Genomic DNA, 24,749 nt, shown 5'->3' with positions numbered 1-24,749 from the left:
TTTTCCTGCGGCTGGGGAGAGCTTAGGGAAGATGAGCAGATGGGGCAAACAACCACCCCCTACGACCGCCAGCTCCTCAGGCCCTGGAAGAAGCCCAGCGACAGCCGGCCGTGCGACCGCGCCGGCGGCGTGTTTGTGGTAAACGCAGTCGCCGTCGTTGCGGGAGCAGGCGACGGGACGAGCGACGCAGCGGTAGCCGCCGCCGTCGACGCCGGCACCTTGACAGGCGGTGGAGCGACGAGAGTTGTAGAGGGAAGCACAACGTCGTCCTCCTCGTCGACGCGGCCGAGCGACGGGGGCGCGAAGGAGGGCGAGTCGGGCGGCAAGGGCAGCAGTGGTTTCGCCGTGTCGCGAGGAATGGGGATGGTGGGCACTTGCAGCCTGTCCATGTCGGTGATGGGCGAGGAGGAGAAGTCGTCGCGCTCAGCGTTGGAGCCGTTGCGCTCGCCGCCGTTGCGGTCGAAGCGGAATCCACGCCAGACCAGTGCGGACCAGCGACGGGCAGTTGCACCAATGCTGCTTGAGCCCGGCGTCTCGCCGCCGTCTTCGTGCTCCCGGTTGAAGAAGTTGTCCTTGTCCTTGTCGGCGTCGCCCATGCGGCCGACTCGGACCCATCCCCTTTCGGCCTTGCTCTGCTGCTGCTCGCGGTGCTTGTCCATCTTCTCCTTGATGCCGGCAGCCGCACGCGCCCTCATCGATCCAGATCCCTTGCGCGATACAGCTCGCGCCCTTTCTGCGGCGCCAGACGCGCTGTCCAGTTCGAGCGCGGCAGCCACGACTGCCTTGCCCTTTTCAACGCCGCGAGATCGCAAGCTGAGGCGCGACCGTGTGCTGCGGTTGCTGCGGGAGACGGAGCGCGAGCGAGATGAGCTGCGGCTGGAGCTTCCGGTATTCGTGGCGTCAGGGGCGATCTTGACGGATTTGAGGGAGGCCTTGGACCTCAGGGAGAGACGGGACGACCGTGTCGAAGAGCGCGTCGAGGGGCGGAGGAAGTGTTGGTGAGCTGGCGGAGGCGACGACTGCTCTTGCAAAGGAATTGAGGCGCGTTGAATGTTGATTGTCGGGTTGGGTGGAGGAGGCGGCGTCGGGGGGACGGGGAAGAGCGAGGACAGGCAGGGCGCATTTGTTGCTGCACCGCTGTCTGGCTTCACTACCTCCTGCTCAGGCTTTTGCTCGACCGTGGGTTCTTCATCTTCGTCGTCTGTGTCGTCTGATGCCCTCTTGGGCGTTGGAATCTTGCCTTCGAGCGCCGCGAGCGCCTCCTCACGCGCAACAAGCACCGGCTCTGGTGCTGTAATTTGCGGCGGTTCGAGGCCTAGCTTGGAGGCGCGGTTTGCCCGGAAGCTCTTGGGGGCGCTTGAGAACTGGCTTGGGTCCGGGTCTGAAGGGGGAGCCAGCGAAGTCGCGCTGTCCAGTTTGGTTCTCAAGGGGGCAACCTCGAAAACTGGGCTGCTCGCCCTGGAAGCCTGCGACGAGGTGGTGGTTGACAGACTGTGCATGCGCCTGGGCGACTTTGGAGGAGGTTCGATGGGTCGAGAGCCGACTTGGAGCCCTGGGTGATAGGCTGGCGAGGACGCCTGTGAGAAGCGCTTCGGAGACTTTGGAGGAGGAGAACGCGGCGGTAGACCAGGGCAGAAGGACTTGAGGGATTTGAAGTCGCCTGTGCCGTCGGCGGTGCTGAGCTTTCGCCCACCACGACGTCCAGTAGGACTGGTGACTTTGATGTCAACAGTGGCAAGGGACTTTTTGGGGCTCAGCGATTCTCCTCCACAGACGGTTCTTCTCTTGGCATTCTTGTCCTTTGCAGCAGCCACGGGTTCCATGTTGTTGCTCTTCCGACTTGATCGCCGAAAAACAGGGTCCAGGAATCTGAAGCTCGACCTCTTCTCTTTTGCGTCGCTTTGGCTCCAGTCGGGGCGGTCAATGGTGGCTCGTTTGGGACGTGGCGGGGGGCTGTTCTCTTGATCGCCCTTGATATCTGCGAACCATGCGTCTAGGTCCGCCGTGCTGTTGGGTCTGGGTTTCCTGCCGCTGAGGTCACGATCCCTGCGGCTCGGGTGTTGTCTTCGGGGGTCACTCTTGGGGTCTTTGGCAATTTGTGCAGCAACAAAGGCCCGCCACGTCTCCCCAACTGCGGGAGCGGGCCCGCGGAGATTTTCGTCACTGGACGTCGTCCGCATTTTGGCTCCAGCAGGACGTCGATGCTTTGAGTATTTTTCGGAGCTGGTTCGCTTTTGGATTGCTCTCAAGTAGCTTTCGGTGGAAGTTGCTGGGGCGCTGGCAAGGGCAGGTCTGCTCCTGATGCTGTCTAATTCTTGCTCCTCCTTGACGGCCTCCAAAGAATTTGAGCGCCTGGGTTTGGAAGGTTGCGGGGCTGTGCCGGCATATAAGCCTCTCGTCGTCTCTTCTCGCTTGACGTTGGTTGCGGTGCTCGATTTGCGTCCTGGTTCCTTTGCCGGTCCGTGCCTCCCCAGCTCATGTACATCATTCCCCTTATTTTCATTGGGCTTCTCATTTCCCATTGACTGCGAGCGCCTTTTGGAAGACTCCTTCGCATCGACGGATACACGGTCTGTTTTTGTTCTGCCGCCGTTTGACGTTTTTGCCGCACTCTCGCTTCCGACGCGTTTGCTGGTATTTTTGGATTTTGCCAAATCGGTCACGCGGATTGCTCTCGAGAGCTTCGCCTCTGCCACTGCCGCTGTGGTTATGGATGCTTCTGATGGGTGGTGTGGCGCGGTTGTGGTAATGAGGGAGCCTGCAGTCATCGACACTCTCTGCAGCCTTTTCTCAACAGCAGTCTTGGTGCCCTCCAATTGCACTGATTCAGCATCGCTCGATGAGCCTGCAGCCTGACTGGATTTGAGTAGCTTTTCCAAACGGCGCCTAAGCTCAACCGCGTCGACCGGCTGGCTGCACGGTCTCGCTTTTTGGGATTGACTAAGCGGCATCGTGCCCTCTCCGCAGCCCCGCGAGAATTCTTTTCCAGAAAGAGTCTTTACACGGATCGTCTCAAGGGAAACTCCCAATCAAAAATTGCTAGATATTGAGATCAGCATCTGGAAGGAAAAGGTCCAAAGGGATAGACACATACCAAGCAAAAATGGAAATAGGATCGTTGACCAGATACCTAAAAGGTAAAATTCGGCGCCTGCAACTTGTACTGCAAAGGCGGAGTAGCTGCACTGAAGCAACGGAAAAATTCAGAGAACACCAAAACCAACAGACAACGCTCGGATCATGAATATAAACAAGGCCAGGAGAGGGGGCCAGCACGATAGCAGACGCTAGCGGCGATTCGAGAGCAAAGAAAAAGTTCGGGAGCGAGCAACAAGTTAACCCTGGTTTCAGCTTCCTACCAGCCCAACTCGTATGACAACTACGCCATGCGGTTGTCCAAGAGTATTCAGCTTCAGGGTGAGCCGGAAAACAATGCGGCAATGCAGTCGCGTGGTCAGTTTGAAATAAACCCGATCACGCGAAAGGAGGTAGCCGACTGTCGTCTGTTGTATAGAGAGGCGTCGGGTGGGCGTGGAATCGGCTTTCGGCACTAGAGCACAATGGGACAGGCGAAGATGGTTAGAGCTGAGGAGTGCTCCTGATCAGAGGATAGCGTATTGTATGGCGGGTTGGGAAAAACTCCACCTTGCTCAAGGGTGGTCTCGGCTTGTCCGCTTTTCTGTATAGGGACGTCTTCCGCTGGCGGCTACCGTTGTTGCGACATGGCAGAAAAAGAGGAAATTAAGAAAGACGTGAGATGGAAGTGGTGTGCCACCTGAGGATGTGATTTTGTGGTTGCCAGGGGCTACAGAATTGGAGAAAATGGCATTCTCTGCAAGCCTTTTTCGTTTGTTTTCGCCGGCATCCAAGTGGCTACATCTCTGCAGAAAAAAGCAAATGGCCGCTTTTGGAATTCTTCCAAAAGCAATCTTCGCATGAGGCAAGTGGCGGCTTGGAGGCTCTGTCGAAAGCGGCCAACTGAGGGGCTAGTCTGGTCGGTGTCATAGTGGCAGCAATGGTACAGATTGTGTAAGTGGACCCAATATCTGATGATTAGAGAGAGCTGCGAAGCTCAACCGGCAGTTGAAGTGATGGATTTGACGACCCCTGATCTATTGTCATTGGAGAGCTCTTGGCACGCGTTGCCCATGTTCGTATTCTGCAGCGCGAAATGCTCAGGCCGTTGAGAAGAATGTTGTGGCACGAGACGGATGTATGATGGAACGAGCCACGAGCCTCGTGGTCGAGAGGGTCTCTCACCCATCGATCCGATCGAATTGAGTTCGATCGCGCTTTTCAAGGGGTCTAGGTGTTGGACAAGCCGTAATCCTGGGCGGACGCGTTCCTCGCTACACGGGGGTGCCAGCGCCACAGAAATTGAGCCTTGGAGCTCAGGTTTGCATCGCCCCCTTCAGCGTCGCGGTGAGATGCAAGTCGAAGGGCGCGTCATGGTGGACAAACTCTGCTCTTCGAGTCAGCGGCTACGTCGTTGTTCTTGGGAGAATTTCGTCAGAGGACGATGAGGTGGTCGGCCTTGCGAGAAGAAGGCGAGTGCGACTCAGAAAATTGGCTACACGGAGTGCCGATGACTCGGCGAGTCAGGGGAAGAGCTATGGCTGGCGCTTGACAGTAGCGCTGGTGGACCACAAGCTTTGCAGCTCGGCCTTCGTTGTTTGGAAAACGCAGTGATGACAATTGGGCCTCGGCACTTGGCTTCATGGAGACGGCCTGTTACGTGCCGTCGAACCGCTGGAAACCCCTGTGCGACTTCTTGTCGTCTATGACGCAACCGGCGAGTTGGTCCACTCTACATGTACCTACATCTTCAGTCCTTAAAGTGTCTGTTCGCTATCTATGTGCAACGTTGCCCTAGGCTTAGCAATCATAGCACTTCGCATCAGATGTCAGCTTCGTTAGCTTTGTTGTGCCAAAATTATTGAAGCACAGCATGTTGGACGCAAAGAAGGCCGTCGAACTACACCGGCGATAGCGTGATTCGACCTGGCCGCCGCTTAGCAATCGGCACCTGCTTGTCTTGTACGGGCTTGCGGCATCAACGGCATGGGCCTGACGATAGTGGACCTGACAAATGCTCAACTGAGCAGGCACTTATATAGAGACGACTCAGAGGCAGTTGCTGCGGAAACAAACACTCATCGTCCACGAAACTTTCTCTCCCATCGAACGCGACACGCACCCTACAAAACGCGTCACACACACCCAAACATTAACTTACACCAATCTATACCAAACTCTTACCACTCCTCAACACCTCCGCCATGGCAGCCGACAGCAAACTCTTTACGCCCTTCAAGGTGGGCTCGTCCCAGCTCCAACACCGAATTGTCATGGCACCTCTCACAAGATTTCGCGCCGACGATGACCATGTTCCGCAACCCATAATGGCCGAGTACTACGCTCAACGCGCCAGCGTTCCCGGGACTCTTTTGATCACCGAAGCCACATACATTTCGAAGCGTGCTGGTGGCTATCCAAACGTCCCTGGTCTCTACACCGACGAGCAGCTGGCTGGATGGAAAAAAGTGACCGATGCCGTTCACGCCAAGGGCAGCAAGATCTGGGTCCAGCTGTGGGCTCTTGGTCGTGCGGCAAACCCACAGGTCCTCGAGAAGGAGGGCGTCAAAGACGGCTTCGTCAGCTCCAGCCCAGTTCCCATGACGAAAGACGCTCCTACACCGAGAGCGCTCACCGAAGACGAGATTGTCTCGTACATCCAGGACTACGCTCAAGCAGCCAAGGATGCCGTCGAGAAAGCAGGCTTCGACGGAGTTGAAATCCACGGTGCCAACGGCTATCTCGTGGACCAGTTCATCCAGGACGTCGTCAACAAGAGGACCGATAAGTGGGGTGGAAATGTCGAGAACAGGTCGCGCTTCGCGCTCGAGGTTGCAAAGGCTGTCACCCAAGCGGTTGGCGCAGACCGGACCGGAATTCGGTTGAGTCCCTGGAGCGAGTTCCAGTCAATGAAGATGGCACACCCGATTGAACAGTTCACCCATGTCATCAAGGGCTTGAAGGAGCTCGACCTCGCATACGTGCATCTCGTCGAGTCGCGCGTTTCTGGCAACGCCGACTGTGAGGGTTCTGACCGCCTCGACTTTGCTCTTGAGGCGTGGGGCAAGGAGAAGGCGGTGTTGATTGCTGGCGGCATGACAGCAACGTCTGCGAAGAAGACGGTGGACGAGGATTACCCAGACTACAACGTCGGCATCGTCTTTGGACGCTACTTCATCTCGACGCCTGACCTTGTCTTCAGGGTGAAAAAGGGTCTGGAGTTCAACAAGTACAACCGGGATACCTTTTACAACGCGAAGAGCGCGGTCGGGTACACTGACTACCCGTTCAGCCCAGAGTTTCACGCGGGAGATGTGGTGAAGTCGTTTGAGAAGCGGGCTGAATTGTAGAGAAGCAAAGTGATTGGACAAATAGACCATGTAGAGAAATGAAAAAGCTCTGACCAGGCTTATGTGCTGGCGCTTGGCTATAATCCTGTGCCTGCGGCGTCGATCCTGGGTATGTGCCTGTGAGCGTGTCTGCAAACAACGCGGGCTTGCGCGTGTCTCGGCCAAGGAGGCTCCGGCGACGGGCACGGCACATGGCACCTGAGCGTGTGTTTGCTTTTTGCTGGCCGCAGATGAGGTCGAAGATATCCGTACACGTAGAACACCAGGTAGACGAGAGTGCATCTAGACCGTGTCGTGCGATGTCGGGCGCCTCGTTTTCTGTACCTGAACTGTACCCGCCCGTGTCAGTGCGGCGTATGTGCTCCTGATCGCAGCTCTATCCCAGCACCACCGCACCATCATCAATTACCTTTCCACGCCCACCCCAACCCCGGCCGTCCTTCCACTCGTGTCTCTCCCTCACGCCTCATCTTCGCATCTTCCGCCCTCCATCCGCCCCGATTGCTGCTCGTCCGCCACCGTCAGAGTCCTCATCCCGCTCCTCCATCTCTGCCGCTCCGCCCTCCATCCGCCGTCCTCTCGTGTCCGAGCATCGCGACTCAGCGGCTGCGCTCCACAGCACCGACCATCCATAAACCTCCGACCCGCATCGCGCGTAATGCAATTGTCGCCCCAGAATCGCGTCTAGGGCTCTGAGCACAGTGCCATGCCCTGGCGGCCTGTTCCGCGGATTGCTTTTGCAATCTGCACATACCCCTTCCAACCCTCTTCGCCCGCCGACCTCCCGCTCGAGATAGGCGACGAGTTGTATATAATAGAACAAGGTGGCAAGGATGGCGCGTGGTATCGTGGATATTTGGTTGCGCCGCCTTCGCTGCTCGCCGGCCTGACTTCGTCCAAAGGGCAAACCCTTGAAGCGCGCGTCTTCTCTGGCATCTTCCCTCGTTGCTGCGTCGAGGTCCGCGAAGTTTTGGGAGAGTCCAAGGCCAACGGCATCGAAGATGACGGTGCTGCAAATGGCCACCAGCGCGCCGCATCCGAAGACCATGGGAGCGACGGCGAACATCCTGTAAATGGGCTGATAACTCCGGACGAGAGCTCGACGTCGAGTCCTGCCACGGCCAAATCTCAGTCCCGAGCGAGCAACAATCTGGGTCTTGCCCTTACTCCAAAAGATGCCAAAAGGTCGAGCATGCTCTTGCGCCAAGGCTCGCAAAAGGGCAAGAGAGAAGCCTCTGGTTACTTCCTTCCACTCTCTCCAGTCTCCGTCGCGTCACGCGACCCGAACGCGCCAAAACCGCCTGCTCCCGTTCCCATGTTGAAGATCGGAGACGAGACGCCGACATCGCTTGCCGAACCTCTGGTCGACGAAATTGCTTCCTGTTTACGCGAATGGCATTCCACCAAAGTACACGAACTCCTTTTGGGTAGAAGATATGGCACTTTGGAGAAGATGACTGCATTGGTACTCAAGTTGGATTCAGCACGAAGGCAGTTGTTGCACAAGGTTTTGACCAAAAAAGAACTGGATGTGGTGCGCGAAAGAACAGTTTGGGACCTCGTGGCTGGCAACAAAATGCTCTCGGGGGAGGTCATTGTGCGCAGCCCGTCTCAAAAAGGCCGGATATTAACATCGGACGACTCTGCCATCGAAGTTACTCGCTTACAGTCGATTATGAGTCTGCTGGACGAACGGCCAATCCAAACCACCGAAGAGCATACGTTATACCACGTCGCGGCGACAGTACGAAACTACGTGGGCGAAATTAAACATCCTAGCACACTCTGCATGTATCTTTGCTCGAAGACGCCCGGCGCCAAACCGCTTCCTCTATCCGAAGTTTTTGCCATAGACTTGGTCAATCAAGAAGGTGGAGAATCTGCCATTTCCGAGGAGAAGATCAAGACACTTTTCACGGACTTGAGCGCAGTTGACGTTGGAGAAGGCTCTGGGGCTGGCGCAAACACATATCTTGTTGTCAAGATTCTTGGCAACGAGCCAGCCCGCATGACCGCGACCCCTATGCCTCATCCCAGTGCCACGAGAGACGGTTCAATTTCCGGACAAGGCGGCCTTTCTTCGTCCGGTAGCATCAATCGCGGGAGACGAAGCCTCATGTGGTCAGCCAGCAGGCGAAAGAACTCAGATCCAGGAGAATATTCCGGTCTCAGGCCAACTCAAAGCACTGTCAGCAGACCCTCGAGCGAGCGATCCGACAGCGCCCCTGCACGTGCTGTGACACCAAAGGAGCCAAAAGCCTTGAGGAGAACATTCGCGATTGGCGTCTTGCGCTTGGACTTTGGCAAGGAAAGGCAAGAACTTGAGCAAGAAGTGTCGCTATGGACACCAAGCAACCCTCTGGACGAGATGACCGAGGAGGCTGAGAAATGGGACGAACTTGTTTCGGAGCTCAACCCCAGTGTGACTGGAGTTTACAAGAGATATCCGTTCATGAATCGACTGCAAATCAACGTCAAGAATTTTGGCTACACCGACGCTGAGACGCTCATTAAGAAGACCCCGACTCTTTTGCACAACGTCGTCCAAAGCAAGAAGATTGGCTTCTCCGGTGCTCCAACAAAGTATAGGAGCGACATCTACCTCACCCTACGGGCTCCTTTCCTGCCGCAGAATTGCTTCCTGGCACATCCAAAGAGTGGATCGGTAGCTTTGGGCCAATCCTCAAACATGGCAAACCTACAATTGACCCTCGAAGTTCGCAAAGCATCAGGTGATCGCATTGAAAACTGCATCTTCCCCGCCGGTAACAGCAATGGACACACCGCCTGGAGGACTACTGCCATTGAAAGAGGCGAGTCGTGGAACTTGACAATCCGCTTTGCCATCAACCCTGAAGACGTGGCGGGTTCTCACGTCGTGATGAGTCTTGCAGACGCTCCTGGCTTTCCATTTGCTCTCTGCTGGATGCCTTTATGGACCGACGACGCATTTGTTCGCGATGGAGAACATACTCTGGCCATGTACAAATACGACGAACACACCTCTAGCATGATTGCCGGCCGTGGAGCCTACTTGTCCCTACCTTGGAACTCTCAAAAGAAGGATGAGGCAATCACTGGAACAATGGCTTCCATCAAGATACGGACCTACCTCTGCAGCACCAAGTACTCGCAGGACCCCAATCTCCTCTCTCTCTTGAAATGGCGGGACCAAGGATCAGACAAGATTGCGGACCTTCTCAAACGGTTCCTCTTCGTCCCCGAGATCGAAATCGTCAAACTTCTCCCTGAGGTTTTCGACTCACTGTTCGAAATACTCGTCGAGAATGCTGGCCGCGATGAGATTGAGGACTTGGTTTTCAACGCTCTCGTCAATGTCTTGGGCATCGTCCACGACCGCCGGTTTGACATGTCGCCCCTGGTGGACAAATACGTACAAACGCGCTTCAATTACCCGTTCGCCACGGCCGCGCTGGTGAGAAGCTTTAACCGGTTACTATCCAACCCCAACGACCCGGCAACTTCGAGAGCTCTGCGGTCCACCTTCAAGGTCGGTGCCCACACTTTCAAGTTTATCATGAGGGCTCGACTACAGCAAAAGGACAAAGAGGCGGGCATTGGAATTACTGGTCGCCAGTCGACGTTTACCAAGGATATGCAAAACATCTTCAAGGCCTTGGAATCTCTCATGACGAACACGGCACCGATCCTGGTTGGAACCAAGACCCTTTTGGTGCAGCACTTCCACACGTGGCTGCCAGAGCTAACAATTTGCTTGACGCCGACTGAAGTCCTTGAGCTTGCTTCAAGCTTTATAGATTCTTGCGCTTCGGTTCAGAGCAAGCTCATTCTCTACAAGCTCATCTTGATCATGCATCTGAACGAGGTCGAAGCTTTCAAGACATCAGAGACTAGGTCTGCTTTGGTCTCAAAGACTGTCAAATGGCTCGCACCCCATTGGGGCAAGACTGGCACAGTGAACGACCAATGGAGAGAGCAAGTTCGTCTTTGCTGCTCCGTGGTGGCCTCCCAGATCGAGGGACTCGGACCAGAAGCGGCCGACTACATCCCAAAAATTGTCGACTCGTATCTGACCGTATCAAGTGCGCCTCGACCTACGAAACAACATCTGTCACTCCTTTTTCCCACTTCATACCCATTTCCTTCGAAACAGATTGAGACTACAGTCGAATTCGACGAAATCTTGGTCGAACTGCTTGCAATTCTTGCAGCTATCACCAATCTCCCCATTACGATTCACCCAGAATTACCCAAGGATGAAATGGTCTCTTTTCTCTCAGATACCCTGCAGGTTCTCATGGCAAGTCTGGATGGCGGGGCGTTTCCAAAAACATGGCTTAGTACCAACATTTATCATCACAAGGCCACCATGAAGGCCTTGGAAAAGCTTTCGGGCGTACTCATCGACTCTTTCATTCCGGATCCCGACCAGGCTGAGGAATTCGCAACTGACCTCTGGAGATCCTTTTTCGACACCCTCCTCAAACTAGTGAGCAGCGATGCTCTTGCGCTCGAGACGTTCCCCGAGCAGAAGCGGAGAGCTGTGTGGAAGATTGCTGGAGACGTGCGCGAGCTTGGTGCTGAATTACTCCGTCGAAGCTGGGATGCCATTGGCTGGGAGACAACCGCAGACGACCGCGATCGGTACGGTCTTGAAAAAATGGGTGGTTACCAAGTGCAATACGTCCCTGGTCTCGTGGCACCCATAGTCGAGCTCTGTCTGAGTGTGCACCAGGGCCTCAGGAGCGTTGCAATCCAAGTCTTGCAGACGATGATTGTCAGCGAGTGGTCGCTGTCGGAGGACTTGAGCTTGATCCAAGCGGAGATGATTGATTGTCTAGACCGCCTTTTCAAGACCAAGAATCTGACAGAAAGCGTCATCCAGAAGCTTTTCATCAACGAGCTGATCGACTTGTTTGAGCCAATGGCTCAGGATCCAGACGACGCGCTTTTCAATGCTGTCAAAGATCTCATTAACACGATTGACGAGTTACTCGATTTGCTTGTGGCAGTGCATGGTCGCGAGAGTTCGGGCGAAGTATTCCACATCATGGACACCCTTCATTTGATGGAGTTCTTGAAGGACATGCAGAAAGAGGACATTTACATTCGGTACGTCCATCAACTTGCACAGATCCAAGCAGCTGCCGGCAACAAGACCGAGGCTGGTCTTGCCATTCGTCTCCATGCCGAACTATACGATTGGGACCCAACTACAACCGTGCAAGCCTTGGAGGATCCGGCGTTCCCTTCGCAGACCGCGTTTGACAGAAAGGAGCACTTGTACTTCGAAATGATCAAGCACTACGAGGACGGTCTATCGTGGAGCAACGCATTGGCAGCCTATCAAGAGCTCGCTGCGCAGTACGAGCACAACGTCTTCGATTTTGCAAAGCTCGCGCGCACGCAAAGGGCCATGGCAACCGTTTACGAGAGCATCAACAGAGGCGATAGGCAGTTGCCACGCTACTTCCGCGTCACCTATCGAGGACTGGGCTGGCCTCACGCGCTCAGAGACAAGCAGTTCGTTTTCGAGGGCTCGCCGATGGACAGCCGCGCCACGTTTACGGATCGCCTGCAGCAGCAGCATCCATCGGCTCAGATCTCAACTGGAGCACAAGACGAGGATGTCGAAGGCCAGTACTTGGAAATCTTTTCAGTTGGCCCGCAGAAGGATCTTATGCATCCCATCTACCAGCGACCAAAGATTGCGCAGACGGTCCGCGACTACTACGTCTTGTCGTCGCCCAACAAGTTCTCGACGACTTCACGACTTCAAGGGGCCAACGAGACCAACATCAAGGATCGAAGAGTGCACAAGGTCATTTATTCGACTTCCGAGCCATTCCCCACCATCCTTCGCCGAAGTGAAATTGTGTCCGTCGAGGAGGTCATCTACACGCCACTTCAGACCGCCCTCGAGAGGACCATTCGGAAGACCGCTGAGTTGGCCTCTCTTGAGAAGCGTGTGGCCAATGGTGAAGATTCGGCGCTGCAGATGCTGACCGAGTCGCTCATGTTGTCTGTTGACTCCAAGTCACCCAACAGCGTGGCGCAATACAGGGAACTCCTACCCAAACCGCTGCCGCCAGTTGGTTCCGATGCTGGCGAGGGCGACGACGACGACGTTGACGACGGCGAACGGCTGGACCCCCCTCTGGAGCCCCTGGAGAATGCTCTGAAAAACGCTCTGATGGACCACGCACTAATGGTCAAGAGATGCCTCGGCACCTACACCAGACCGGCTCAACTAGCAACAGCACAGGACCTGTCCGGACGTAAGCCCAGGCCTCCTTGAAATGGACTCGGAAGAAACCACTCTGCTAACAACCAGCCCGCCAGGCTTCGAGCAAACCTTCGCACCCGAACTCGAAGCCCTCCATGTCGGCCAGCTCAACCATTTGCTTTCTTCGCCAAACTACAACAGCTCGTCACTGCTTAATCCGTCGATCGCGCAAGCGACTGTCATCCCGCTCCTCCAAGCCGCGCCCTCGCCGGCTGCGTTTGAAAAGATGCGTTTGTCGGCCGCCGCTCTCCTTCCCTCGTCTGCCTTGTTCCCCTCGCCGTCCCCGGACACGACTCCTCGAGCCGTCTCGCGAAATGAAAAGAACCGGCTCTCGCTCACCTTTCTCAAACGCAGCTCCGCCTCGTTCTCCAGCCACGGCCATCACGCCTCGGACTCGACGGTGCGCAGTGGCGGCCAAAAAAACAACACCACCAACCAGGCTCCGCAAAACCTCGCCGCTGCTCTCAGCGCAGCCGCTGCCGCAGGAGGCGACCGAGGCGGCGGTCTCCGGCCCGCAACCGACGACGGTGCTGCCCGCCAGTCGACATCACGGTCTCACTCGTTTGCCGACACGACGGCCACTTCCAACACGGCCACATCGACAACCTCGCAAAGCCAGCCCGAACAGTCGGCGCGCCGCCGCAGCCATCACCGCCTGTCCTTCCTGCACTCGAACAGCAGCACCAACGAGTCGACTTCGGCGCTGCCAAAGGCCAAACCGGACCCCACCTCCGATGCTCGTCCCGGCACCAGCGTCAGCGAGAACAATGCCGTGCTGGGCCGTATCAGCAGCGCTGCTGTAGAAGGCGGCAAGGACAAGACACCCACCACCACGGCCGGCGGCTTGGCAAAGGACGTCAAGAAGCGGTTGAGCTTGCTCAACATCGGTCGCATGGGCAGCAAGGGCCAGGTCAGAGTTGGAGAGAGCGTCGTCGAAGAACAGTAGTCACACGTCTTGGGACAGCTAGTTGGCGAGGTGAGCGTACAGTAGTATTTCGGCGGCCTCCGTTGGTTTTTAATCGGAGAAAGAAAAAAGTCTCATTGGCCTAACATCCATCCCCTTCCCCTGCGAGGGAAGCGCGCGCTTCTTTTTGTATTGTACATATTGCCCTCCTGATATTCGCTTACTTTGGCGGAGGGGCGGTTGGTTGTCGTTTGTCCATGCACGCACAATTGCTTGCTTGCCTGCGTTGTCGCTTCGAGCGACATCTCTCGTCTCTTTCGAGGCCCTCCCTTTCCTTGCGTTACAACTGCTGTCTTCTGTTGTTGGACTCCTCTCCTTTTTGTTGTTGGTTCCATTCGCGCCTTCCCTTTCCTCTCCCGTTTTTCCCTTTTTCCTCTTCGTGCTTTGTGAGACCCGGTCGTCGTCGCTGCGGCCTGCGTTCATTTAATCGCTGTTTGATTGGTTCATTGGGTGGTCGGTCGGTTGGTCAGTCGGTCGGTTGGCATTAGGATGGAGGGAGGCATTGGATGAATGGATGGGTGGGTGGGGAGGGGGCGGTGGGAGAACGACAGACATATGACTGCAACCGAATTGAATTATACTCCCACTTGACTGTGTTTATGCTATCAATGGGTTGATGTGTGTGTGGGATAGCTGCGTACGCGGCATCGGTTGTTGTCGACGAAGTGGGGGTGGGGGGGGGAAGTTGGGGCGCTGGTTTTGATGGAGGTTTGGGTTTCTGCTTGGGTTTGAGTAGTTGCCAAAAAAGAAAATTCTGTAAGATATCTCTTAGGATGTAGTGGCAAAGCGAAATAGGTTGCATGTTATTTGATATATCCTTTCTGGATTTTGCAACGACTTCAGTAGCTCGGATGGGAACTGCTGCGTAGAGGAACAGACAGCGCAGACAATTTTGGGTCAAGACATGAGTGCACGCTGGCAGACACAGCGGTCGAATTGGAATTGGCAGTCTCGACCGAGTCGGAGGGCTGTTGAAAAGGTCCAAAAAGAGTAGTGGTCAGAGAGAAAAGAGATGTTTTTCAACATCAATTCAATTCTTGGTCCTTTTTCCAAACTTTTGGGCTACGTCCAATAAATATGACGTGGCATGGAGTAAATGAAATGCATCTTTACACGGGAAAACAAAAGTCCACAATCCGCAAGACCAGCGAGCGCTTTTTCAAAACCATATGCCAGATTACTCTTGCACTGTCGTCACGGCTTGCCAGTAACAGTTTCAGGACCTCCTCCCTCGTTCACCATCTTTCTGCATCTAGCAGCTACCCATCTTTCTCTGACCAAACCAACCAACCAACCAACCAACCTCCTGCATTCCAAATATTGAAGCGACGCAGCAATCACGGGGGAACAGCATTCCAAATGCAACGGTCGTCGGGGGTCTTTGGCAATATTGAGGCTCTAGGAGGTTTAGTTGTCGGGGTATTATTTCAAGCGGTCTCGTTCTCTGTTGAAGTCGAGGGAATTTCCTCGTCGGTTTTGCGCGAGGTGGTTGGTGCTTGGTGGCCTGGGTGATGGAGTGAGTGGTGCAGTAGAAGGCCGCGCGGGTCTCTCTGATGGTGAGGCGTCATGGTGTTCTCTTTTTGGGTCGTGTGCTGGGGAAAGGACGGCGCAGAGGGTCAAATCAGGAAGAATTTTGAGATTGCGGGTAGTTTGTCGAGCGTGACGGCGATAGTCATACCGGCGTTGGGGAAAGGCGATTGTCGCCAGTCTCTCATTCAGAAGATGATGCAGGAGCGTGCGACTAGTTTTGTTTTCTCTAATGTACGTTGCTAGCTGTGTGCTCTGTCGTCCGGAAACTATGCTAGCTCAGCAAATTCATTCCGCTCCAGATCGCAGCATCCCATGCGCAGATTCTTCAAAGTCCCAAACCACTGAAGCTGAAGGGACGATGCTCCGCTCCTGGCCACAGAAAGTAAGACTTGTCCCCTCTTTTCTCGTCTTTGCTTATGCCAGCCGAATATCTGTATTGACTGCATCTTTGCCACAGGAAGAGTTTCGTTCGGGCGAAAGATGCGGCAAGCAAAAGCCCGTGGAGCGGCGCTGTTGGACCGTGTCGGAGCTTGGCTACAAGACACCTGCTTCTTTGGTGGCGGGGTGTGTTGGTACACCCCGTTCATGCTGTTCACCAAACAGAATTCGTCGTGTGTTCGCAAACCGACTCTCGACGCGTTTTTCATGCGTGCCATCATGTTCATGAGAGGCCGCCGCTGTCTGGTGGAGGACGACACGACGTTTAGTCTCCAAGTCTCTCCAATCGGATAAAGGGCGCGTGCGTTGGGAATGCTTCAAGGGTCGGAAGGGTGGGCCGGATTGATCATCGTCGGAAAACCGAGTCGTTCGAATATGCGGTCGAGGACATGTCTCCTCAAGAAGTTCCATAATACCGGTAGTCTGTCGCTGAATCGCGCAGGTCGATAGGTAGGCTGATAAACGGGGTTGCATCATTCACGCAGCGACGGACACAGGCGCGGCGCCAGCCTGTTGGGCGTCCTCATCCTCAGGCAGATCATCCTGTCAAACGCACAAGAGTCAGCAAGTGAAAGCAGCCGAATTGTTGTTCCCTTGAAACCCTCTCCACTCCGACTCCCCGTCTCAAGGCTCAACGCATCATCCTTGGGCCTCCTTTCTGTCCCAGAACAAGTGCAAGACCCACCTCGTCAAAGATGACCTTGATCATCAAGCTACAGCTTGGGCAGACCCCGACGTCTTCGCCGTCGCGCAGGTCGGCCAGCGAAATTTCGAAACGGTCGCCGCACGGGCACGGGTAGGTGTAGATTTGCAGCGCGGGGTCGAAGGTCATGTCCTCGATTTCGATCTCGTCGTAGAAAGTCTCGTCGGACATTGTTGATGTCTTTGGCAGGGATGCGGGTGGGATGGTAAGAAGCGTTGGAGTGGCGGTTGTCGCGTAGGAATCGATGCAGCGGGAGTTGATTGTGTCGCTTTTTGGGTCGTGGAAGTGTGCGGTCAAAGGTCGCGTACGGAGTATCTCAGTCGAGCCCGGGTGGCAAGGGTTGCGAGGAGTGGTGCGTTGTCGCGTGAAAGGAAAAAGTTCAGAGTGTGCGGTTGCGAGGCGATTTCATGAGTCGGCCGTGCCGAAGGCCGTGAGGCGGGGTCACGTGTGGCTGTGGCGGCTCTGCTGTGGCGCAGGTCCAGACATCTCGTTGCCGGAAGTATGCTCCCGTGAGCGTACTCGTATCAACTGCTGCGTCTTGACATCACGGCAGCCGGCGTTTTTCATTCCATTCCGATTGGCGCATGACGGACGCATTGATCTATACTCCTCGGTGTCGCATTTGGACAGTCATCATCTCTCGGTAGGTGGTCGCGTGGGATGGTCGTATCTTGGTCTTTGGCGCTTGGGGATCATTCGTAGGCAGCATCACCATTCAAGTTCGTATGGGAAGTGACCAGAGCCGATATCAAGTGAGTATCCTGCGATTGTGTTGGGGCCAAGGCCTTCTCTTCTGGAGTGTAGGAAACGCCGTCCGGGAGTAATCGAGGAAATCGAAGTGTTGCTCTGAGACCAAGTCCAGGGGCGCCGGAAGCTCATCTTTGAACCAGCTTCGGAAATGCAGTCCTGAGCTCGTTTGCGCCTTGCTTTCTTCAAGAGGCATGCAAGTCCAGAGAATCCTTGCCATTGAAGGGTTCATCCGCGATCAGTAGAAGCTTGGTTTGCCACGACACATGGCTTGTCCATGTAGAAAGACTGATAAGGAAAGATAGATATGCGGGTGAAGGTGATAAGGGTCTTGAATATCAGGAACCCCTGGAGCTTACCACTTTCAGAAAAATATCCGACTGTGCCTTACAGACTACATCCCAAGAGTCTTGAGGGATTCAAGGGTCCTACCAATCCATGCTCGCGAAGGTGCCAGGTAAATGGCGATACTGATTGTCGGAGATGGCGGCGCTATTGTAAATCCTACGACACGTAGTCTCCGGCTTGTCCCAAGATTCTTGGACGCCGTTGTTATCTTGAGCTGGAAGCGACGTGATAGAGGTCCAGACGATTTGGATGCATTGCTGTAGTACGGAGAGTCTTCTGACTAATGAAGATTGTGGTTTTTGGCAGGAATTCAAAACAGTGGATGTTCATTTTCAGTGATACCTGCGTCAGTCGACCTTCATGGATGGACAAGGACAGTGACGAGAGTAGGCGGGTTGCCACCGTCTATCAAATATACGAAGACACGTCCTTGAGGAACTGTTCGACGGGCATCGTCTTCCTATTGCATACCCCGTAAAGCACCACTGTGGTCTGATTCAGACCCTGCTTCTCGAAGCTTTGCCGGGTTGTCACGCTAGTCAGCTGGTGAGCAGCAGGCCGATTCTGCAAATGTTGAACATGTCGTGGTCCGGCTGGAGGATTGAAACCAGGAAGAAGCTTGCTCTCTCCACAAAAGGCTGGAATCGATACTCAAGTGGGAAAGAAGGTCGTCGTCTCGGCTCGCTACGAATGACTACCTTGCTTACTCTTGCGGCACGTTTTGGCGGAGACGCCTTCTTTTTTCGTATAGTCATGGGCAGCTCTCTGTCGTCCACCGCCATCCTCTGCTCGGGAATAGTTGCCTCGAGTGCTTTCAACTAAGACCACGCTGAGCGGTAAGCCAGTCCAACTGTCCATTGAGAGCCCCCGGAGAGAAGGTTTTCCGAGAGACGAATGGCCATGTGGGACGCGTGCATTGTGTGTGGTAAAATTGGGGGGGCCACGCCTGGACGCTAAGCAAAAGAGAGCGTAAAGAATTTTTAAGATGTAAATATAGAGATGAAAGTGGACTCTCGCGTATGATATTCTGGCTGTATAGCCAATGTAAGCGTCTGGATCTGCAAGAATTGAAATTGATGAATGTCTTTGATAGAGCAGCATGAGTAGAGACGGTCCAGAGTAGGCAAGCCGGTCAGCCGGCGGCGAGAGTAGATGGACCCTGAATATTCCGTCGACAAGCGAAATACCAAGGGATCCTGTGCCGCGATCGAGTTGCATCGAAGTATTCCATAGTCTATGCGAAGAAGCCGATCGTTGGTGATTGCGGCTACCGGAGGCCGACAAACCCGGGAGCGCAGAATTGACAGCAGCTTCGATGCATCGCGAGAAAGGGCCGCGGATGTTACAAATGTTTCACGGCTGACAGGCGAGCGGTTCTCTATCCGAGAGACGAAAAATAAGGACGAGTCCGAAGGCAGCAAGGCACAGCAATTGGTGAGTGGACAGCAGCTGTTAAAATTTTTCAACCCCAAGCTTCGGACCGAGACACGCTTCCGGCTTGGGCCTTGGCGCCTGTGCTCTTCCTTGACCCTTGGCTTACGTGAAGCAATCATTTTGGGACTAGCGCGGCTCGACGCCTGCTCGTGACTTGGGGCCCTGAAGACGGTCGACTGCTGCAAGAAAAATCAACCATGCTGGCGACAAATGTTCACAATCAAGTCGAGAAGATAGAGGATGGACGAGAGTAATCACATCCACCGGGCTTCCCCGGGCTTCCGGCCATGTCAGGTGCCATCAACGACGGCGTCTCTGTGACGACGATCCGTCAACATGGCTATGACGACTGACGAGGCCCTCCATCCACCCCTCCTCCACTAAAATTTGACCCCCTGCCATTCGTATGCCCTTGACGGCCAGCCACACGGCCTCTCAACACCATTGTCCTTGGACGACCAGATAAGGCCTTCACCCGGAACCACCAATTGCCCGCTCGCGCCGCCGCCGCGGCTGTCAGCGTGTGCCAGCACCAAAACCGGCCTCGACGCTTGTGCCGGCAACGACGTAACTACCCCAAAGCTCGGCGTAAGGCTGGCCCACCCTGCTATCTGAGCGAAGACGATCAGCCGTTTGCCAGTCGAGAAAGGATACGCGGAACAGTCAGCACCATTTTGCATCCCTTGGAGGTAACCAATGCTCAATCCAGGACTAGTCCGAGAGGGAGGACTGGCCATCTCACCGCGCTCACCACCAAGCCCGCTATCGTCTCGTCGCCCCCTCGCACGTCCCAAGTGTGCCCTCTCGACCCCATCATCTTTCTCCAAAGATATCGAGGTCGAGTCGGCCGGGTATGCAGTACTGCGTTTGGTCTAGCCAAGATCCCGAATTGGCCGATCAAACGGCGTAAAGCGGAGGGGGTCGTTGATAAGTGCTCGAGGCGTGTGCACCGTTACAATTTGCCAGAAATCTTGTCCGATGGCAGGGATTGGCGTCCGCGAGCCACGGCGGGTGTGGAGGCGACGCTCGCGGGTCGACGTACCTGCGGCTGGTGCGTGCATGCTTGCCTCCATTGCCCAAAACCCACCTGCAGCTTAACCTTTAAGACCCGCCCGCTCGCCTGCCTTTCTCGTGCTGTTTTTCAAGACACTCTCTCGTTCACGTCCGCCAGGCTTGGGTCCTTTTTTGCCCGCCTACCGAAATACAATCCCTTATCTACTTCCTGCACATGCAGACCGTGGTGAAGTGTGATCAGGACCAAATCTACTCCTGTTGCTTCAGGCGGACTCTTCGTCTTCGCAAGTGGAGGTGAATCACGCGGCCCCAGCGACCTACCTACCGGAACCTCTTTTTCTCTCTCGCCCAAAAGCAACTCTACCCCAACATGGTAGCCGAAAGCAACATCATTGGCTCCGCCGAGGTGCCCGAGAGCCTTCGCGGGAGGCCAATCGAGGACATGACAGACGCAGACAAGGCTCTGGCTGCCCAGTTCGGATACAAACCAGTCTGTCCCTTCCTCCTTCCTTTTTCAGCCCCACGTGAGAACTAATCCTTCCCCCAGGTCTTCAAGCGCGAATTCGGTTACCTGTCGACCTTCTCCTTTGCCGTCTCCATCAGCGGTCTCTTCGCCACGACCGCAACCACCTTCACTTACCCTCTGACTTCTGGCGGTGCTTCTGCGGTAGTATGGTGCTGGCTGATCTCTGGTGCTGGCTGCATGTGTATCGCCGCCTCTGTGGCTGAGCTCGTCTCTGCGTATCCCACCTGCGGCGGTCTGTACTACACCGTGTCACGTCTCTGCCCCAAGGAATGGGCTCCTTCCATCAGCTGGGTCGACGGTTGGCTGAACCTCCTTGGCCAGGTCGCCGGTGTCGCCTCGTCTGAGTATGGATCTGCCCAGCTGCTTCTGGCCGCTGTCTCCATGGGCTCGAACTTCACGTATCAACCTTCGACCGGTGCCACCGTCGGTGTAATGGCCGCTTTGACTTTTCTCTGTGGTCTGGTCAACTCCATGTCGACCTACTGGATGGAAAAAATCACCAAGGGCTATGTCATCTTCCACGTCCTCGTCTTGGTCTCTTGCTGCATCGCCTTGTTGGTCATGACGGACAACAAGCACGACGCAACCTACGTCTTCACCCACACCGAATCGACCACCGGCTGGACTCCCCTCGGATGGTCGTGGCTGTTTGGCTTCCTGTCTGTCTCATGGACCATGACCGACTACGACGCCACCGCTCACATTACCGAAGAGTACGATGCAACCTTTTTAATTGCTCATGGCACAAGCTGACTGGCAACAGAATCAACGAGCCCGAGATCAAGGCGCCCTGGTGCATCTTCGCCGCCATGGCTTTTACCTACATTGGCGGTTTCCTCTACAACATTGTCCTGGCCTTCTGCATGGGCGACCCTACCGAGATTCTGGCCTCGTCGCAGCCCGTCGCGCAAATTTTCTACAACTCCCTTGGCAAGGCTGGTGGTCTCTTCTACACTGTTTGCGCCTTCATCATTCTTCAAACCCTCTGCTGGGCCGCTACGCAGTCTCTTGCTCGCACCGTCTTTGCCTACTCGCGTGACCGCCTCATTCCCGGCTCCAGCTGGTGGACCAAGATCGACAAGCGGTATGTTTCTGCCCAACCCCACAAAAGCCACTTTCGTGCATCCCGCGCTAACGCAGTCTCCGCACTACAGCACCGGCACTCCCATCTACGCCGTCTGGTTCAGCATCTTCTGGTGTATCGCTATCAACCTGATTGGTCTCGGTTCCTACACCGCTATCGCCGGTGTTTTCAACGCTTGCGCCATTGCCCTGGACTGGTCCTACATCATTCCTATCTTCTGCAAGATGGTCTCCGGACGCTTCGAGCCAGGTCCCTGGCACATGGGACCTGCCTCGTGGTTCGTTAATGCCTGGGCCTGCGTCTGGACCGTCTTTGTTTCCATCATCTTCATCCTGCCGACGGAGCGCCCCACGACGCCGCAAAACATGAACTGGGCCATTGTGTACCTCATGGGTGTCATCTTCTTCTCCATGGTCTGCTGGTGGCTCGGCGCCAACAAGTTCTACACCGGTCCGCTTGTGGAAACCGAAGTTGCCAACAGCGAGAGCAACGGTGGCGGAAGCAGGAGCAGCACGGAAAAGTACGATGTGAAGGACGCGGGCGCAGAGCAGGTCAAGTCGAGCTAATGGATCGATAGCGCGCCGCTAAAACGGAGCGAGAGAACGTGAAGAACGTTCAGACTCTCAGATTTCGATTTAGACTCTTCTTAAACCAAGGATTGGATCGGAAAGCACGAGTCGAGACGAAGTGACGACCAAAAAGAGCCAAAAAGGAAAACTGTAAAAGTTGGTCTTTGACGGTCGCAATGCTGCCGCCTGGACTCTGGATTCCCCTACAGTCGTCTTCTTATTTCTTTTCTTAACGCTGTCAATACGTGTCTTCCCTGCTTTTACTAGATCAAGATACCACCAAATCAACCTTTGTCCATTATTCGACACAACTTCATTCACTCTGCACGATTTGCCTTGTTCAATCTAGACGTTGTTACCGTCCAGCGCTGCAGTCACATTTGTTTTTGGGGGGGAAATCTTTCACTGACAAAAATCTGGTCTTGCCGCCATGCTCTCTAGGCCTGTGGATTGGTTTCCTCTTGGCGTTCGCTATCGCTTTCCCGCCTTCAAGGGCATCGACCGGGCAATGTTGGGACATTTTCCAACCTCAAAATCCCAAAAACGCAGACCTGCAAGACCAGACCGGAGGAAGGAGGTTGCGAAAGGCTAATCTTCGGTTTCTCGGAGTGGAGGCTTGAATGCGAATGCCCAGGTCTTGTCCTACTCTTTTACGGGCTTTTTGATCTTGGCGGTTAGGTAATGGGACGGACCTTGGAGAGGCCTGGTGGGCTTCTTTTCAACGGTCGGCAAGTGACGTCGCTTCTGATTCCCCATGTTCGATAGAGGCCGTGGCGGAGAGACACCGCATCATCTTCCTGTTGACCGCAACATTCAATTGCTTGGGTAAGCGCCGGTGGAGGGTTTCATTCATGGTTCTGACATTAATGATTAATCCAGTCACTCGTCAACTCACCTCCGCCTAAGCCCCTGAGTCTGCTGCTGTTGCCCTCGACCGATCCCATTCCAATACTGCCCCCATCAACACCTGTGCTCCCAGCGCACAATCTTCCGAGCTTGTCCATTCTCGTGGGTTGTGACTCACGCCGTCTTTGCTCGGGACGAATATCATGGCAGTTGGACACCGCACGCTGGCATACACGGAATCATGGCCCGCGCCACTCGTCATGTCTATCAGTTGGCCGCCAACAGCATCGAGGCGCTGAGCAGCTTTTCGTACGGCACCAACAGCAGCTTCGTCGAACTTGAGCACATGGCTCCTGCTGTCCTCGGTAATGGAGATTTCGCAAGGCAGTCCACGCACAATGTCTGAGTCGCCATTCATGAGGAAGTCGGCCTCTTCGCCACCGCGCGCGATGGCCTCGAAGTGCTGGCGGATTGTCTCGTCAAGGAGCTGTAACCGCGCCTCGTCGCGAGATCGAATGTCGAGCGAAAAGCGGACCGTCCCGGCAACTGTGTTGACGGAGCCGGGTGACAGCGTGAGAATTCCGGTCGTTGCGAGTGCGTCGTGTCGCGCTGCCAATCGGTGCGAGTGCAGGATGAGCTTGGAGGCTGTCAAGAGCGCGTCGGCACGATTGGAAAGATCTGTTGTACCGGAGTGGCACTCTGAAGAGGAGGAGAACTGGTTAGTTGCAGGTGCGCATCAAGGGGGTGTGGTTTCTTTACCCCTGCCCCTGATTTCAACGGTGAACCACCGATAGCCTTGGACTCCCTGGACGACTCCAATCTTTTGATTTGTCGCTTCTAATATCGGACCCTGTTCTATGTGCAGCTCAAAATGCGCGGCCATGGGCATAGATTCGTGGCTTGCTGGGGTGGTGCCAAGGTAGCTGATGCGTTCGAGTTCGGATTTCATGGTCGCTGTACCGCCGCCAACCTCTTGGAGATTGTGGGCGCGCTCCAGGGGTATTACACCAGCCCAGACCCCTGAAGAGACCATAGAGATGGGGAATCGAGCTCCCTCTTCACTGTAGACGTTGTGAGTCGTTGCGCAAGAGGTATCATGGCAACTGACGACAAACTCACTTTGTCCAATTGACTACACCAACGGGGAATTCGGTCTCAATCTCATTTTCCTTTAGCACTTGGAGCATTTCAACGCCTGCCAGGATGCCTAAGATTCCGTCGTAGCGGCCTCCGGCAGGCTGCGTGTCCAGATGCGACCCTGCGAACGTGGCAGGCCCGTCGCGCCTGCCTGGGCGCACGGCGAATATATTGCCCATCGAGTCAATCGTCGTCTGGCAGCCCAGAGCGCGGGTCGTTTCCACGAACCAGTCGCGTACCTGCTTGTCGCTGTCAGTCAGAGACAGACGCGACATGCCAGTGTCGGTGGTGGCTCTAAAGTGAAGCCATTAGCTTCAGTCGTGGGCAATTGAGGCATGCATTGCTTTGCATCAATTGGTCCGCCTGTTGGCATCGAAGTTGAAATCGAAGAAATGAATTGGAAGAAATTAAAAAACATGGCCAAATCAAAGAGACGCTGCATACTCTCCCCAGCGTTGGCCGGTCCCAAACGAGCACGTACTGTGCAATTCCTCCATCAGTCTGCTTTCATTCACTTTCAAGTTTCCCAGCTCTTTCTCAGACAAATCCATTGCGCGGGTTCGGCATTCTTTTGCTTTGGAGAAGCTCCTGCGAGCTGTTGACAGCAAAAGTGGGCGGGGCGCGTGTGGTCGCGTGCGGACATGGTGGCAGACATGGCGGGCAGCAAGGAGGAACCTGGGAGAGGACGAAACGGACAACATGGCGGCGTCGATTGG

General features: G+C 55.1%; 8 protein-coding genes across 8 annotated transcripts; 4 read left to right on the top strand and 4 right to left on the bottom strand.

The window, feature by feature from the left end:
• Positions 1-59: 59 nt before the first annotated feature.
• BKA78DRAFT_349133 (uncharacterized protein) lies at positions 60-2,180 on the bottom strand (the record flags this gene model as incomplete). The annotated part of the gene is made up of 1 exon (XM_066890752.1): positions 60-2,180. The coding sequence occupies one exon, from the start codon at positions 2,178-2,180 to the stop codon at positions 60-62; it is 2,121 nt and encodes a 706-aa protein (XP_066749871.1).
• A 2,826-nt stretch (positions 2,181-5,006) lies between these two features.
• BKA78DRAFT_276921 (NADH:flavin oxidoreductase/NADH oxidase family protein) lies at positions 5,007-6,760 on the top strand. The gene has a single exon (XM_066885573.1). It carries the CDS (start codon positions 5,280-5,282, stop codon positions 6,423-6,425), a length of 1,146 nt encoding a protein of 381 aa, XP_066749870.1. The 5' UTR covers positions 5,007-5,279; the 3' UTR covers positions 6,426-6,760.
• Positions 6,761-6,847: 87 nt separating this feature from the next.
• Positions 6,848-12,771, top strand: BKA78DRAFT_20822 (C2 domain in Dock180 and Zizimin proteins-domain-containing protein). Its single transcript, XM_066883647.1, has one exon. It carries the CDS (start codon positions 7,132-7,134, stop codon positions 12,703-12,705), a length of 5,574 nt encoding a protein of 1,857 aa, XP_066749869.1. The 5' UTR covers positions 6,848-7,131; the 3' UTR covers positions 12,706-12,771.
• Positions 12,772-16,102: 3,331 nt separating this feature from the next.
• Positions 16,103-16,499, bottom strand: BKA78DRAFT_349130 (diphthamide biosynthesis protein 3; the record flags this gene model as incomplete). The annotated part of the gene is made up of 2 exons (XM_066890751.1): positions 16,103-16,168; positions 16,311-16,499. The coding sequence occupies 2 exons, from the start codon at positions 16,497-16,499 to the stop codon at positions 16,103-16,105; spliced, it is 255 nt and encodes an 84-aa protein (XP_066749868.1).
• On the top strand, positions 16,214-17,070 carry BKA78DRAFT_20808 (uncharacterized protein). Its single transcript, XM_066883646.1, has one exon. The coding sequence runs from the start codon at positions 16,573-16,575 to the stop codon at positions 17,062-17,064; it is 492 nt and encodes a 163-aa protein (XP_066749867.1). The 5' UTR covers positions 16,214-16,572; the 3' UTR covers positions 17,065-17,070.
• Positions 17,071-17,825: 755 nt separating this feature from the next.
• Positions 17,826-18,891, bottom strand: BKA78DRAFT_303670 (uncharacterized protein). The gene has a single exon (XM_066887557.1). It carries the CDS (start codon positions 18,639-18,641, stop codon positions 18,108-18,110), a length of 534 nt encoding a protein of 177 aa, XP_066749866.1. The 5' UTR covers positions 18,642-18,891; the 3' UTR covers positions 17,826-18,107.
• Positions 18,892-20,313: 1,422 nt separating this feature from the next.
• On the top strand, positions 20,314-22,047 carry BKA78DRAFT_244324 (amino acid/polyamine transporter I; the record flags this gene model as incomplete). The annotated part of the gene is made up of 4 exons (XM_066884018.1): positions 20,314-20,361; positions 20,419-21,110; positions 21,161-21,481; positions 21,552-22,047. 4 exons carry the CDS (start codon positions 20,314-20,316, stop codon positions 22,045-22,047), a joined length of 1,557 nt encoding a protein of 518 aa, XP_066749865.1.
• A 713-nt stretch (positions 22,048-22,760) lies between these two features.
• BKA78DRAFT_20781 (uncharacterized protein) lies at positions 22,761-24,439 on the bottom strand. Its single transcript, XM_066883645.1, has 3 exons — positions 24,016-24,439; positions 23,656-23,957; positions 22,761-23,595 (listed from the first exon to the last, which is right to left on the bottom strand). The coding sequence occupies exons 1-3, from the start codon at positions 24,306-24,308 to the stop codon at positions 22,952-22,954; spliced, it is 1,239 nt and encodes a 412-aa protein (XP_066749864.1). The 5' UTR covers positions 24,309-24,439; the 3' UTR covers positions 22,761-22,951.
• Between the last annotated feature and the right edge of the window lie 310 nt (positions 24,440-24,749).

The sequence above is a fragment of the Phyllosticta capitalensis genome (genome assembly GCF_038381095.1).
Source record: "Phyllosticta capitalensis strain CBS 128856 chromosome Unknown BKA78scaffold_1, whole genome shotgun sequence".
In the NCBI taxonomy this organism is placed as follows: Eukaryota; Fungi; Ascomycota; class Dothideomycetes; order Botryosphaeriales; family Phyllostictaceae; genus Phyllosticta; species Phyllosticta capitalensis.
The sequence above is the reverse complement of the archived record's forward strand: the minus strand, read 5'-3'. Positions and strand labels throughout refer to the sequence as shown.

Excerpts from the sequence above, each read along its gene's own strand:
- BKA78DRAFT_303670 (XM_066887557.1), bottom strand. The coding sequence starts at position 18,641 with ATGCAACTCGATCGCGGCACAGGATCCCTTGGTATTTCGCTTGTCGAC.
- BKA78DRAFT_20822 (XM_066883647.1), top strand. The coding sequence starts at position 7,132 with ATGCCCTGGCGGCCTGTTCCGCGGATTGCTTTTGCAATCTGCACATAC.
- BKA78DRAFT_20808 (XM_066883646.1), top strand. The coding sequence starts at position 16,573 with ATGCAGCGGGAGTTGATTGTGTCGCTTTTTGGGTCGTGGAAGTGTGCG.
- BKA78DRAFT_276921 (XM_066885573.1), top strand. The coding sequence starts at position 5,280 with ATGGCAGCCGACAGCAAACTCTTTACGCCCTTCAAGGTGGGCTCGTCC.
- BKA78DRAFT_20781 (XM_066883645.1), bottom strand. The coding sequence starts at position 24,308 with ATGTCGCGTCTGTCTCTGACTGACAGCGACAAGCAGGTACGCGACTGG. Across the intron at positions 23,958-24,015 it reads GGTGTAGTCAATTGGACAAA|TGAAGAGGGAGCTCGATTCC; the intron begins GTGAGTTTGTCG and ends CAACGTCTACAG. Across the intron at positions 23,596-23,655 it reads CGTTGAAATCAGGGGCAGGG|AGTGCCACTCCGGTACAACA; the intron begins GTAAAGAAACCA and ends CCTCCTCTTCAG.